General features: G+C 35.0%; 3 protein-coding genes across 3 annotated transcripts in view; all 3 read right to left on the bottom strand.

The window, feature by feature from the left end:
• The window catches only part of LOC144435139 (SUMO-conjugating enzyme UBC9-B), a 177,195-nt gene that overhangs the window by 12,721 nt on the left and 148,711 nt on the right, over window positions 1–15,763 (bottom strand). The window lies entirely within an intron of this gene.
• Window positions 1,342–15,011, bottom strand: LOC144435915 (DNA polymerase subunit gamma-2, mitochondrial-like). The gene is made up of 12 exons (XM_078124557.1): window positions 14,981–15,011; window positions 10,895–11,262; window positions 10,367–10,507; window positions 9,456–9,502; window positions 9,040–9,166; window positions 8,225–8,330; window positions 7,290–7,463; window positions 6,687–6,824; window positions 5,377–5,454; window positions 4,338–4,432; window positions 3,568–3,664; window positions 1,342–1,667 (listed from the first exon to the last, which is right to left on the bottom strand). Exons 2-12 carry the CDS (start codon window positions 11,038–11,040, stop codon window positions 1,608–1,610), a joined length of 1,209 nt encoding a protein of 402 aa, XP_077980683.1. The 5' UTR covers window positions 11,041–11,262; window positions 14,981–15,011; the 3' UTR covers window positions 1,342–1,607.
• On the bottom strand, window positions 12,075–14,574 carry LOC144435127 (cyclin-C-like). The gene has a single exon (XM_078123686.1). It carries the CDS (start codon window positions 14,246–14,248, stop codon window positions 13,433–13,435), a length of 816 nt encoding a protein of 271 aa, XP_077979812.1. The 5' UTR covers window positions 14,249–14,574; the 3' UTR covers window positions 12,075–13,432.

The raw sequence follows: 15,763 nt of genomic DNA, 5'->3' as shown, positions 1-15,763 counted from the left end.
TGGCAATTTGTTTTGTTGTAACAGCCATGATGGTGCATTAGTTTTGATTTTGAATTTAAAAAAAAAAAATCAAAACTACTGAATAAAGTTTAATCTAGTAGTAAGATTTGGCCCATGTGCTACATGAATATTTTGGAGAAATTCATATGTTACTTATATTTAATGCCATTTTTTTACTTTCCTTTTTAGTAAATCAATGGGTGACAGAAGTAATCATTGTAAAAAAATTAACACAAAAAAAGTTTGGTCCCAAGCACCACAGAAAAATACATTTAAAAATTACAAGGAAATTACTTGCTAATGGCTATTTCAAACACTTCTTATAATATAATGAAAGATTTGTCAAACATATTTAGCCAAATTTCACACGGAAATGGCTCTAAATATATTAGGTAGATGGGTTTTCGTTGTTCAAGTTAAAATCATTTCCATAAGTCATTAGAAATTACAGATATGTTGTAAAATATGATATTGTAATACAGCTGCACAGTATAAACATGACCAATTGCTATCTGTATCATCTCTTGCAACCATTATTAATTCTACTATAAAAGGCTGCAGGAGAAGTGTTGTTGCCTCAGTGATGTGGAGGGTAATACAACTGTACACATGATGAACTGTTATCTGTAACATCTCCTGCAGCAATGTATTTATTCTACTAAATTAGAAGAAGACGGGTTGTCACTTTGGTGATGTGTAGATACAGCTAACCCTGAGGATATCAAAATACAACTACATATGATGAACTGCTATCTGTAATGTCTCCTGCAGCCATCGCATATATACTAAATATTAATAAGGAGAAGTGTTTGTCATCCATCAGATGGAGTGGCAGTGACAGCTCTGTGATGTGGAGATACATACTTAGCTAGGATGTCAAAATATATATGGTACATGTGATGCCAATCTGTCTCATTTCTTGCAGCCATGGTATCCATTCTTATGCTTCGGGAGAAGTGTTTGCAATCTCTGTGATGTGACGATACAGCTAACCAGGATATCACAGCTGTATATATGATGAACTCTAATCTGTATCATCTCTTGCAGCCATCGCATATATTCTAATACTATATCCTTCTGAATCAGGAGAAATGTTTGTCATCTCTGTGATGTGGAGATACATGTACATACTCAGCTAGGAGATCAAAATACTGTACATGTGATGAACTGCTATCTGCACCACTTCTTCTATTCTACAAAATGCTCACAATGAGAAGTGTTCTCACTTTGGTGATGTGGAGATACATACTTAGATAGGAGACTGAAATATTGTGCATGTGATGAATTCCAATCTGTCTCATTTCTTGAAGCCATCATATAAATTCTACTACTGAATGCTTCATGACAAGTGTTGTCTCTATGTTGATGTGAAGAGATAGCTAACAGGATATTGAAATAGAGCTGTATAACAGTATATGCGATGAACTGCTATCTGGATAATCTCTTGCAGCCATGGTATCTGATTTTACTTCTAACTGATTTATGAGAAGGGTTGTCATCTCTGTGATGAGGAGATACATATTAGTTAACCAAGATATTAAAATACAGCTGATATCATATGTCCGGTGCTGAATCACTACCTGTACCATCTTTTGCAGTTATCATATTTATTCTACTGCTAAATTCCTCAGGAGCAGTGTTGTCACCTCAGTGATGTGGAGTTGTTCCTGAATAAAATCAAATCATACAAGTCATTGAGAATGACATAGTCCCCGCTATAATTGGGTTTTAAGGAATTATCACTACTCTGATCACGCAACAACATTTGTGAACCTAAAACAAACAGACTTAGATATGTTGTGTCTGCTTGTTGGACATGGAATATGCCTCCAACAATAAAGGATTGGTTGGGTATGGGGATCATATCACGATGAAAATGGAGTCTGAGTTATGGCTTTGGACATGGAAAATTCACAAACAAAATGGCTGCCAGGCAACCATATTGGATCGTATCACGACGAAAATGGATATGCACATGTATGTCATAGAACACTGTCCTAATACCAACTTTGAATGAGATCTGTTTAAGCATGTCTGAGTTATGGCTTTGGACATGGAAAATTCACAAACAAAATGGCTGCCAGGCAGCCATATTGGATCGTATCAAGACGAAAATGGATATGCACATGTATGTCATAGAACACTGTCCTAATACCAACTTTGAATGAGATCTGTTCAAGCATGTCTGAGTTATGGCTTTGGACATGAAAATTCACAAACAAAATGGCTGCTAGGCAGCCATATTGGATTGTATCATGATAACAATGAATATGCACATGTATGTCATAGAACACTGTCGTAATGCCAACTTTGAATGAGATCTGTTAAAGCATGTCTGAGTTATGGCTTTAGACAGGGAAAATTGGCAAACAAAATGGTTGCTAGGCGGCCATATTGGATCGTATCATAAAACAAATTGACGTGCATATGTATGCCATAGCATGTTGCCCCTGTACCAAGTTTGAAAAAAATCGGTCCAGGCATCTCCAAGAAATGGCTGCGGACGGACGGACGGACGGATGCACGGACGCACGGACGGACGGACGGACAGACGGAACCCAATCCATAAGTCCCCGTTCCGGACTTCGTCCGCGGGGACTAAAAAGAGGATTATCAACATACATACAGCCCAAAAAATGACAGTCAAGTCTTATATATAGAGTTTGAAAAGTTTACTTAAATTTAGAAATGTGATTTATCAATATACCTACAGCAAAAAATGACAAGTCCCAGAGTTTGAGGAATTTGCTTAAATTTGGTTATGTGATTTACCAATATACATCCAGCACAAAACTGACTAGTAGGTCCTAGAGTTTGAAGAATTTGCTTAAATCTAGCAATGTGATTTATCCATATACCCACAGCCAAAAACTGGCAAGCAAGTCTTAGAGTTTGAAGAATTTGCTTAAATAAGCTATGTGATTTATTAATATACATCGGCACAAAAATGACAAGTAAGTGCTAGAGTTTGAAGAATTTACCTACAGCTAAAAATGACCATCAAGTCTTAGAGTTTGAAGAATTTGCTTAAATCTAGCTATTTGATTTATCCACATAAATGTACATCCAGCAAAAAATTGGCAAGCAAGTCTTATTAGAGTTTGAAGAATTTGCTTATATTTAGCTATTTGATTTATCCATATACATCCAGTGAAAAATTGGCAAGCAAGTCTTATTAGAATTTGAAGAATTTGCTTATATTTAGTTATTTGATTTATCCATATACATCCAGCGAAAAATTGGCAAGCAAGTCTTAGAGTTTGAAGAATTGGCTTATATTTAGCAATTTGATTTTAATATCCATATACATCCATGATCCGCCACAAAAATGACAAGCAAGTCTTATATATAGAATATGAAGAATTTGCTTAACAATTTCAAGAGCAATGTTAATTATTTATCCATAAGCCTTATCATTTACACAGCGGCATGGTATTTCATTGCCTCATGACACTCAATAGAATTTGTGAAACACATTCCTGCTGGATTTCACATCATAAGAATGAAAATGTTAAGTTTAGGGATATCACCACTTCATCCAAAGAGAGTAATCTTGACTAGTCTTACCTTCAGAGTTGTGTCTCTGTTTCTCATTGCTATTATGCCATTTTTTAATGTTTTTTCATTAATAACAACTGTGAATGGAACTCCCATTTCATCAAATCTGATAGTATAAAAATAATGTAATTTGGATTAAAATCACAAATGTGTGACTCTGTTTTTCCCAACTTGTATTTTTTTGGTCTAAAACAAATCCCCCCCCCCCCCCCCCCCCATATAGAAAGAGGATTAAGAAGCAATCAGGAATGACATTGTGCTCAATCTCACATTTACAATCTGGTGAAGAGAATCACTTGAATTATTTTATCTAATATGACTGTATTGTAATTTTACATAAATCACCAAATATATCTGACAGAGGACAATCACAGGTATGAAATCTGATAAATAATGTGACCAGATTTCATAGACTGTGGCACAGCTATGAAGTGTCAAGTATAACAGAACTTTCAAACTCCTCACTTACATTCATACTTAGCTGAAAGCTGAAGCAGCATGATGGGAAGGTATCTAAATTTTACAAGGTTCATCCTGATTGGTTAAAAAATCAATGATAAAAACCAATTAATTATATGGATGAAACACCACTTGCAATGGTTCAATTTAAAGATTCATATGGCAAACTGCCACTTTCACTTGGTGATATTTATCTACTTTTGATTACTCAAATCAAAATATCTAAGATATTTTATAATCATCATAGCAGAATAGATACTAGTATATTGACATGTGTAAACATAAATAAGTGTATTTTTTTATGTTATTGAAAAGTTTACCTTATAAATTGTTGTTCCAATGATGTTTGTGGTTCACAGACATATAAAGTATTTACTCCTGCTTTACGTAAATCTCTTGCCAAGTGTTCTGAAATCTAGAAAACAATAAGAGGTATATACAATTCATTATACCAAGTACAAGCTGAGTTAAAAAAATTATCATAATGGAATTTATACCCAGGTTGTTCTACATCATGACAACACATGCCTATATCACTGGTTATGCTGTGTTTGAAATATGAGTCAAAACATTCAAAGTTGCCATTAGTTTCCCCAATGTTTATTTGGTATTACTGGTGCTGGTATAATTATGTTATTCTCCAATATTTTTCTTCAATCAGTCAGAAAATACTCGTCACTACTCGTCACTTCAAGCTGCACTGGCTGCAACTGGACTATTTTTTTGAAACTGTATTGTTAAATATAATATTGTTAGATGTAATGACTTAATCATTATATTGTATACTGTGAACAGTTTTGAATTTAGATATATTTGTGTAGCAATACACATAATCCTGTTTTGTTGTCTTTTAGAGGGCCCTGGGGAAGACTCGCTTTCAGCTAACCACATTATCTATGAGTTTTAACCCTCTTTAAATAAAATAAAAATAAAAATAATATGGCGCAATATATCCAATCCACTTGATTTCATGGTCTGCACCTAAAAATCAGTGTCGCCAGTGAATTTTGATTTCAACTTAATACCATACTACTTGTTGATAATATAACTCTAATTGACATCTACAGTTTCTAAACAATGATAACAATTTTCAGTGAACATAGTGTTGGTTGCCTGATCGATATCATACTGTAAACCTAGATATTTTTGCTACTAGAAAATTTTAGACCTAGATCTCAAAAACTAATTTTTATTATAAATCACCAGACTAGTACATTTTGTTAATGTATAAAAAGGCATTTTAGTCAGTAATTTGTTGCGTTTTTGTTTCTAGTAAAATAAGCAAAAATTCCTGGTTTTAAGTAATACCCCAGTTACAGTTAGTGCAGGTTTAAGGTACATGTATGCATACATCCTTACCTCCCGTAAGTCTCTTGTATTCTTTACTGGAACTACAGCTACTTTGAAAGGTGCTATTCTGGTGTGGAACCTTAGAAGCTGTAATAGAAAGTATAAATGAAATTATATTTGCTTCACACAAAAAATATCAATCCACAGTATTTTCTCTTGTGCTAGTTCAAAAGTTTACTCTTGCGATGAAATCAATGAAATTATATGTGTGCTTTTTTTAGTTTACTTTATTATTGCTTTCATGATTGGCCAAATTTATGTTAATCAGACTGGTTGAGAAGCTCTCAGTCAGAATACTCAAGCTCAGCATGATTTTGTTTCCAACATTTCACTGGGGCTGTGAAAGTGAGATAATATCCTAATATAGATCAAGTAATGTCCATAATGTACAAACGCTTATCAGTAAAAGTTGTAACAAAAAGACAAGATATCCAGAGTGATAGATGAGAGAAAATATTTGAATTTCAACTTAGTCATCACATTATATAGGTAATTGTTAACTTTCTTAGGCAGAAAGGAAACACTTATGTAGTTGCCATGCACAGTGAGGATGTAGAAGCAGACATGCCAACTTGTTGATTATCAGTTGGAAAGTAAATATTTAAGCCATTAAAGTAATGAAGTCCATCGTGTAGTTTTTCCAGCACAATCCTATTTCTACTGCACTGTAAAAGAATAGCCATGCCACTTTTCAATGTGGGTAAATTATCCTGCTGTGTGTGTTGTGTCTCTGTTACTGCTATGGGTCTAGAATTAAATTGTGTCTATCTTTGTGTTAAAAAAACATCATGTCCCATGAGTGGAACACCACGCCAACACCATTTCTACTGTAACAGCTTAAATGAATTTATGTCTACATTTTCCTGGCAGCCAAGTCACTGCACTACAGTCACAAAACATTCCTAATTTCTTTTAGTACACTTGGATTGATTATAATGCTATGATATTTGGAAAAAACAGCACCTCAGTAACTTACTCAACTTTGAAATCTTGTAAAGTATTAAACCCTACTGCACTTGACATGTATTCTGCATACCACTTTGAGGATTTCATGCAATGGTTTATGGGAAAACCTCTAGTGATGACACCACACTTACCTTATTTCTTGCAAAAAATCTTTTCTTTACAAGATTTGAAAGTTGAGTAAATTACCAAGGTGCTCTTTTATCACCTAAAATTGCTAATAGCTGTAATCACCATAAGTGTACCAAAGGCAGAAATAAGTCCAAAAAGTGTACTAAAGGAAGAAATAAGTCCACCTGGACTTTTTCTTTGATTAACAAAATCTAAAAACACTGTTGCTTCATTATACCACCTACCTGTCTAGTTCTCAGTTTTCCTTTATCACTTCTTTCTTTCTCCTGATGTGCATCAAGTAAATATGCTAATATACCTCTATCCAGACCAGCTGTAGTTTCAATTACCACAGGTGTAACAGTTCTTCTACCAAATTTACCCTGCACGTATAACATTTATAGCAACATTAAAATTTGGCTTTATTGACAGATGATGATGATAATGATATATATGCACATCCCCCCAATACACACACACACACACACACACACACACACAATATGCATACATGTGAATGTTGCTGTTCTCTATGACAGTAAATGAATTATGACATATCTAGAAGATGCAAAGTAATGGCAATTTTATATAAGGTAAAGCCATGGTAACAGTTACATATTACAACCTGGCTCTGTACACTCCTATCTCTATTGTCAATTAATTTCCTTCATTTTATGTAACTTTCAAAACTAATTAATGAATACAGCATGTGCATGTACTAATACTGAGCATTTTTTAGACCTAATCTTCTTGAGTACTGCCAAAACAATTATGCGGACTATCACAACTTACTGATTGTTTTTTGTTCATTTTCTCTACAACCATATGTAGTTAATACCAAAGCTCACCTGGACACTTATACCCGTCTCCTTCTGCAATTCCAACAAGTCAGCATCACCCCTGTTAGTAATTCTTTCTATGGAGTCAACACCCCATGGGAATTCATATTGCACCTCTACTGTCTGTTGTGATTCAGACTGTTTGATGTCTGTCAGATGAAACTTTGATGAGTTTCCTGCAAACTGAAAATAAACAAATACAAGTTTGATGAGCTTACTGCAAACTGAAAATAACAAAACTTTGATGAATTTGCTGCAAACTGAAAATAACCAAACTTTGTCAAGTTTCCTGCAAACGTGAAAATAGCCAAACTTTGATGAGTTTCCTACAAACTGAAAATAACCAAACTGTGACAAGTTTCCTGCAAACGTGAAAATAACCAAACTTTGATGAGTTTCCTGCAAACTGAAAATAAACATATCAAGTTGCTCTTTATAATACAGTCTAAAGTCGACTTTTCATTTCAAACTTTACTGTATCTCATCAATTAAATTGTATAACAGTGGATATAACAAAGTGATTAGTGTGTATAATTGGAAAATGTTACCAACTTCAGGTTGTATGACTATACAGAAATTATTGTTCATGACACATAACATTTATGGTTTTTATCTTTGAAGAATGGAACGGTTAAATCTCATTTTGTTCATTCTAACAAATTTTCACTGAATATACTAATTTGGATGTCTCATTAATAACAGAATCCCATGAAACGTGAGTTCTAGTATGGGTACTCAGGGATATCTGTACCTGTGCTTGCACATTTCTTGCTGCACTTTCACTCGTAACACTTGTGAAAGTTTGGCTGCAGAGAACACTGCAAGTACAAGTGCATAAATACCCTAAGTACACCACACTTGCACTCACGCATCATGGGGTGCTGTTATTTTATACCATTGATTTGTAATTAGATGGTACAGGTATTATCTGAAAATGTTGTTACCTTTCTCCACCATATAATTCTCTGTCTTTGCCATGTGTCCATCCATTTTGTGGCTATCTTGGCTGGTGAGAAGAACTGCATAGACATCTGTGTAAACTCTGGTAAACTGTGGAAATATAATAGATATTAATTGTACAGTAATACTAACTTGCGATTTTCCGGATTTCTAATATTATTTTCTTATTTTCTCTATATTTCAAATAAAGTTTTAAATATTGTAATTCAAAAAGTTTTAAACAGTGTAAAGTGATAATAAGAATGATTAATAGGCTGTTACATGACATACCCCTATGAAGCCATATGAGTTAGTCTGTTTGCATAGATTACAATTTACTGTAACAATGACAGGTTTGTCTGAAATTCAGTCAAATGGTCTGTATCTAAACACCTGTTTAGAGTGTGTTACATTTGAGACACAAAATGTGTAGGCAGAGCCAGTGCAGCATTTTAGCAATAAGTTCATTACTATTGAACAGAAACATCAGCTGTAACTAGTGTATTTTGGGGTCAGTCTTGTTACACATCCTACAACACACAATAAATTACTTGGGTGAGGACTGACTGGACCCAATGCTATTTTTCATCATTTTAATATCATCGTATAATGTGTACACTTTATCTGTATAGACAATTCAATATACTATAGAATGTGTGCATTCAACATCAAAAGTAAGTCATCATACATGACAAAACTGTCCTAAAACTGCTCCAAGTACAGCTACTGCAGTTCATCTGAATATACATATTACCTTTACATAATAACATGTGTATTGTTATATAAAATAAATTATATGATCAAAAGATGACTTTCTTACTTCAGAATAAATTTATCCATATTATCATTGTTGATGTTCTTCCTGAAGCAATGTCCAATTTCAGCCAAACCAAATGGTAGTTTATAGCTGAGTAGTTTTAGTGCTGCTGGATACTGATATAGAATACCTGGAATACAATAACAGACATTCAGCCATTACTACCACATAGAGTGGTAACATTTGTTATACTAATAATTTACCTAACTGTCTTAGGTTGGGAGTATGTGATCGCAGTTGTCTCTAAGCACACTGGATGAATTCATTCACTTTATTATATAATTCTATCTATTGACTTGTAGTGAGAAAGACCCCTTAGATCACTCATATTTTCCTTGGCTGAACGAAGACAAATATTGGGGAATAACATCTGATCACACTAAGTTTTGTCTATAAAGAATACAAAATATATAACATACCTTTATGGCAAGATGACTGTAAATAGAGTTGATAATCCCCAGCAGTGCTGTAACATGAATATCAAATTGAGTTACTTCTTAGATTTATATCTAACACTACTTACTGTTACAATACAAATGTTGTATCGGTGTTTCACTCAAGTGATATGATATCTTTTACGCAAACTTGGACAACTTCAAATGCAAAAGAAACAATTATAAAGGTGTCGTGAACAGTGGGGATGTAGAAGTAGACAAGTTGCCATGTTGATTATCAGTTAGAAAGTAAACAATTATAGAGGTGCCACACACAGTGGGGATGTAGAAATAGTCATGTTATAATGTTGACTGGAAAGTAAGTACTTGAAGTCATTAAAATCATCAAATGCGATGTGTAATATTTTTTCAGCAGAAGCCAATTTCTAGTACACTGTAAAAGAATGGCAATGCTTTATCACTTTTCAATGTGATTGGGTGAAGGATCCTGCTGTGTGTGTTGTGTCTCCGTTATTGTTAGTCTAAAGCTGGAATGTGTTTATCTTTGTGTCAAAAACTTCACGTCCCAGGAGAGAAATGCCAAGCCAAAATCATTTCTACTGTAGACTACAATTATATTGTGTCCAAATACAGAATAGAATGGAGTCAAAAATATCAAGCAGATTCATGGCATACAACTTTGACTTTAGCTTTTACTTACCTATTATTACTATACACTTTACCATATCCTCAGGTTACAAAAATATAATGCTAGATATTGTTTTCTACATATATTTATCCCTGTCCTGGAGATGTGGTAAAACATTGCAGATAGATAGATACACCCTAGTCTCAAAGATCCAGCTGTTGGTACAGGCATGTAACCACCCTTGCTAGTACATAAACGGAAATGACTGGATGCAATCATATCCATATTGAAATTTGATCATACCTACCTACTCTGATCATTAGCTGAGTTATTTTGATATGGATTTGATATCGACAGCATACCATTATCACCACCACTCTTATCATATATTAACTGCGAACTATCTACACCATATATCAGGTCTTGAGAGGTAACCATACTGGTCCACCTGGCCATGTCAGGTCACACCAGGTCAGGTCAGGTCACACCAGGTTAAGGCAGATGAAATAAGGATAAATTACCAGTCAGAATTATCAGCATATATAATTTGCAAAATTTCACAAATATGATTTCAGCTCATTGCAAACTACATTCTGATTTTCTTGAGAGGCAAGTCAATAGTCTCGGGATGAAGTATTAACAATTCAAAGGGGAATGCCACTCTAGGAAATAAAGTTGTTTTCATAAACTATGGGTCCTGTAGAGTAATTTCATTATTTTACATCACCTACAATTACTTGCAATTTTAGAAAAATGTCAAGTTGGAGGAAATGCCATGCTGCATAGAGATTTCACCAAGGTTGACAAATGATACGTTAACATTACCTGTACATACCATTGCTGTTGCAGATTTCTTCTTAACTCTGTTCCTAATGGTCCATACACATAACTTCCAGCTAATATTTTACCAGGAATTTCAGCTGTACTGTATACAAACCCATGCCTGCTGCAAAGCGAGATCAGTTTCTCCAGGTTTGACATGTTTCCTTTACATCGTTGAAATCATCTCCATGTCAAAACCAGGTCAAAGTAAAATGCTTGGTCAGATTTATGTCAGAATTATTTCAGTTGCCATGGTGATAATCACTTTTAATTTAGTTAGATACTGAAATCATGAATTTAATCATGAATTGCAGAGATCTTTACATCGCTGGTTGTTCAACGAACGTCCAATGTCCAGATTTCATCATGTGTACTTGTAAACTGCAAATAATGATAGGAATGGTATAAAAATATAATACATGTACTTACGTTTTAGTATCTTTTTTAATAATATTCTCAAACAAAAGAAATATGTCGTTCTATTTTGCTGGGCCTGATGTTAAAGGAACAGTCTGTGACTTTAAGGTCTTTTGTAGTTACTTTTGTTTAAAGGGACACAGTCTGTAACTTAATATTGTCTTTAATGGTTACTTTTGTTTTAATGGGGTACACTCTGTAACCTTGTGGTCTTTGGTAGCTACTTTTGTTTAAAGAGTCACAGTATGTAACTTCATAGTCTTTGGTGGGGGTGTTTGTTGCACACCGAAAAATACTTATCTGAATTTGACCCTTTAAGATGACAGTCAAGGTCTAAAAGTCAGAGTCTGAATGAGCAACTTGCCTCTAACAATGTGGTGTACACACTTGACTCTCGGTATCAAACTGTTTTGAAATTATTGAGGAATTTGTTAAGTGTTGGAGATATATGTATTTTTAGGACAAATATGGCCACAATAGTCAAGATGAAGGTCACAAATTTAAGTGACGTGCATATGTACTCTATAGTGATTATAGTCATTGACTTTTGTATCAGGTTTAGTTGAAATTGAGTTGGGGTTCTCCGATATATGGCTGACCATGGACAGACTGACAGACATATGGACACCCAGTGCTCATTTCTATAACCCCTCCCCTCGATGACCTGGAATACAAAAACTGTGAATTGAGTGCAAGGTCAAAATATTCAACTTTCAACACTTTCATACGGTTTGAATTACATTTTAATTCTTTAATTACAACAAATGATGATACATATTTAATAGCACATAAAATGATAGTTCTCTGAATCAATAGTACAGATCTCAAAGGTCATATCAAAGTTTGTCCATTTTCCTTTTTTTGCAAGATTCACCCCACTCTGTTCAGTACAGTCAGTATCAGCAAATACATGCACTCAAAAATGTAACTTAACATATAGATTACAATCAATCCTGTGATCAGCAATAGAAATTTTCAAATCTGCCATCTTGAATGTTGCACTGTGGGAAGTGCAGTGTCATAGCAACAATGAACACTAAAGCAGTCACTGAGGTCAGCAGTTGGGGGTCACTGTTTGTAACCAGATAATCTACAAGTTACCCAAACCCTTGCAGGCTATCTTTTTGATCACCAAAGATTTCATAGTTATACCATAATAATTTGCAACTAAGCATGTTCAGTTTAGACTGGTGCAAGTTAGCTAGTGATACCTGGGTTGCTGTTAATCAGTGTGCCCTCTAAAAGCCAATTTGCCTGATGCACACAATTTCTAGTGATGCACGAAATTTGGTGTTCCCCTATCTCTTACTATGTGGTGACCAGTGTACCCTTGTAAGCCAATTTGACGCACCACTGATGCACACAATTTCTAGTGATGCACCAAATCTGGTGTTCCCCTATCTCTTACTATGTGGTGACTCACAAGAAATGCCAGTTTTTATCACATTTTGAATCACAACAATAAAATATGGCGATCATTAGAGGGCACACTGCAGTGTTAATTTACTAATTGAATGGTAAAGCTCATGAAATGACTTACTGACTCTCCTCTTACCCTTGGGAGAACACATGTCATGGAAACAAAAGTTAACCTATATGACATATAAAAAAAACAGTATATTGTACATCAAGTTAGTTTATCCTTTCACAGCTAATCATTTACTACTACAACTATGGGTTGAAAGTGTTCAACACTAAATCAAAGTTCATGATTACAGAAATTCTATGTTTTCTTATTCCAAAATGCAATTTCTATCTCTAGCATCAACTGATAATAATTTGAAACAAAATGCAAATTTAGTAGTCAGGACATATTGGTAATATAATACTTGTATTTTTAATGACTTCAACGCTTCATTTTGAATTGCTTAAAATCGTGTATGAAGACGTGGCTACATTGTCAGTCAGCCATAGCACACTATGTAGGGAGGCAATAGGTTAAGGTAACAGTGCCTAAACTAGTATTTTGTTTAGTGTCACAAACTAAATAGCTATCAATTTCAAAGTCCTGAGTCCTCCTGTATTTCGTGTGTTGCAAAATTAATCAATCGATACAATATGAAAGTTGATAGTAGAAATAAAACATTTGTGGTTTTTGGAGACCTTCAGACTTTGTATATTTCATCTCATGAATTCATGACCTGGAGGATGCTGGTGGTTGAGTTTTGGGTTTTGGCATCTTTGCAATTAGTTCTGTAACTTCTTTCTTCTCATCAAAGTTTTTCCATAGATCGTACAGTTTCAAAATAAGTTGGCTAATTTCCAGAATTTTATCCAAGTCCACGTTCAATTCAGCAAACCAGTGTTTGCAGTCCTTCTGCAAGATGACGCATGCCATATGTAAACATGCAAATGCGATCTGATACGGTGGGTAAAGCAGGCATGCATCAGTGCGTAAACTGTCGTTAACAATTCGCCACGCTAAAGGTAGGACTTGTTCTTCCTGACGCATGTCTTGAACGTATTGTATAAGAGGTCTGTATGGATGGTACACAATTAAACAACAATCTAACATTTCTAGCAGAAAGAATTCACACTCCAATACATGGTTTATCCTGTACGGAAACTCTTGATTTCCGAACGCATATCCAAATTTATTCTTCACAACAGTTTGGCAGGCAGTGATCAACCGACTGTTGGATATCACACCAAATTCCTCAACCTTTGATGCCAAAAATATACACGTAGGGGATACAAGTAATGGATCGATGCTTTTCACAGAATTTTTAGCATAAAAGCGTTTGAAATATATTGTGGCTGTGGCAATCACTTGCTGTCTCACTTTCAACTGCTCTCCCAGCGCCTGTATCAAATTTGCATAAAATATCATCAACTTTTGGTAGTCTTCCTCCGTCAGGTCCTTCAGTTCCTTTTGTCTTTCTCTCATAATGTCCTGTTTATCAAGTATCCACTGTTGGTAATGTGAACTTCTCCAGAAATTTCCAGCCATTTCACACTCTTCTTCCGTTTTTACAGACTGCGTTAGTTACGTTTTTTTCGGGTGTTTTTTCTCTCACTATTTTGTTGAAGGTCAATATATTTCATATACCACTACCAGCGTGCACTTTTGTGTATTATTACACACCGGTTGGTACGGTTCGCTTTTCACGGCAAGGGTTTCTTACAATCGTGACGTCAAAATTCCCCCTTCTAGTCTAAAAGCGTGACTATGTTCTGGTGGTGTACACGCCGGTGTGATAAACGTGGTCTAACTTCTAAAAGCACGGTGAAATTCTGAGTTTCCGGCGAGGGTAGATGACGACGACACTCCACTGAATAAATGGCGGCTTTCTCGTAGGTCAAATTGAGGTAAAAGGTCACAGTTCAACTTATAAACACGCAGCATGCTAGCACAGCACATTCGAGCATTCTTGATTCTCACAGCCAAAAGTGTCATGTTTTACAGCTACAACAGAGGTTTTTTTCGCAAATATTTCTGCAATTCTCTAAAATTGTAAAAATAAGTCTGTAGAACGAATGTCATGCGAGTGATGAAAAGGAATGATATATTGATACTGATAGGCAGACATGTCACATGCATGTGTATTCGATGCTCACGAAGCTAGAGGAAACCAAGCCAATGTAAAACCATTTTCAAAGGTGTACATCTACAAAGAAACGTTTTCCAGAAAAAATAAACAAGTGGTTGTTTGTGATAAGTATAAGTATCTTTAAAACTTACCAGATGAAAATACGAAATGATGAAAATGGACTGCCTACAACGACATCAAACCACGTTGCTGGTTTTCTTTCGTTTTTTTCTTTACAAAGTGGTCCCCTTGAGGGCGCAATCAATACCCCCCCCCCCCCCCATCTGCTCCACATGCCAAGTCTATACCGTGGTGAGTGATAGCAATTATTAAAAGCTCTGGCATTACATCAAGAAAAGTAAAATTGTTGTATGTATTGCACCATTCTGAAATTATCATTTAATAGTCAAATCACATTGTCCAGAATACATATTTCTGTTCATGACTAGGAATCGATCTGTCGAGATCAAGTTATGTCAATATTCCCGTTATTCCAACCCAACATTTGTACATCGTGCAGTCAGCATACAGATTTCGGTATCATTAGATACATACGACATCCTCAAAATGCTATTCAATCAATACAAAAGTTGTATCCTACCATTTATGATCTCTTAATCTTATCAGTAGTTCTGAACAGGGCTGTCTTTACATTTAAAAGTCACAAAAGTAAAATAATTGAAATCACAGACTAATATTCTCTTCTTAAACTGTTCGGTGATAAATTTAAGTTTAAAAGATTTACATGGAACGTTTTGCAAACAATTACTCGATATAAACATCCTACATACATAGCAGTGCAGTAAGTGCAGACTTTTGACAGTTTCCCTTTTTAGGGGTACATCATTTGATTTTGTGGGGAGGGGTGCGGGAGGATTTTCGGAAAGCAAATTGTTGCAGGCCAAAAGTGGAAAAAACAATTTGCTGGCCAACTT

Source organism: Glandiceps talaboti, chromosome 5 (assembly GCF_964340395.1).
Source record: "Glandiceps talaboti chromosome 5, keGlaTala1.1, whole genome shotgun sequence".
In the NCBI taxonomy this organism is placed as follows: domain Eukaryota; kingdom Metazoa; phylum Hemichordata; class Enteropneusta; family Spengelidae; genus Glandiceps; species Glandiceps talaboti.
Note: the sequence above shows the minus strand (reverse complement) of the source record. Positions and strands in the feature narration are given on the sequence as shown.

Excerpts from the sequence above, each read along its gene's own strand:
- LOC144435915 (XM_078124557.1), bottom strand. The coding sequence starts at position 11,040 with ATGTCAAACCTGGAGAAACTGATCTCGCTTTGCAGCAGGCATGGGTTT. Across the intron at positions 9,503-10,366 it reads TCAGCTAATGATCAGAGTAG|CACTGCTGGGGATTATCAAC; the intron begins GTAGGTATGATC and ends TTCATGTTACAG. Across the intron at positions 4,433-5,376 it reads ATACAAGAGACTTACGGGAG|ATTTCAGAACACTTGGCAAG; the intron begins GTAAGGATGTAT and ends ATTGTTTTCTAG.
- LOC144435127 (XM_078123686.1), bottom strand. The coding sequence starts at position 14,248 with ATGGCTGGAAATTTCTGGAGAAGTTCACATTACCAACAGTGGATACTT.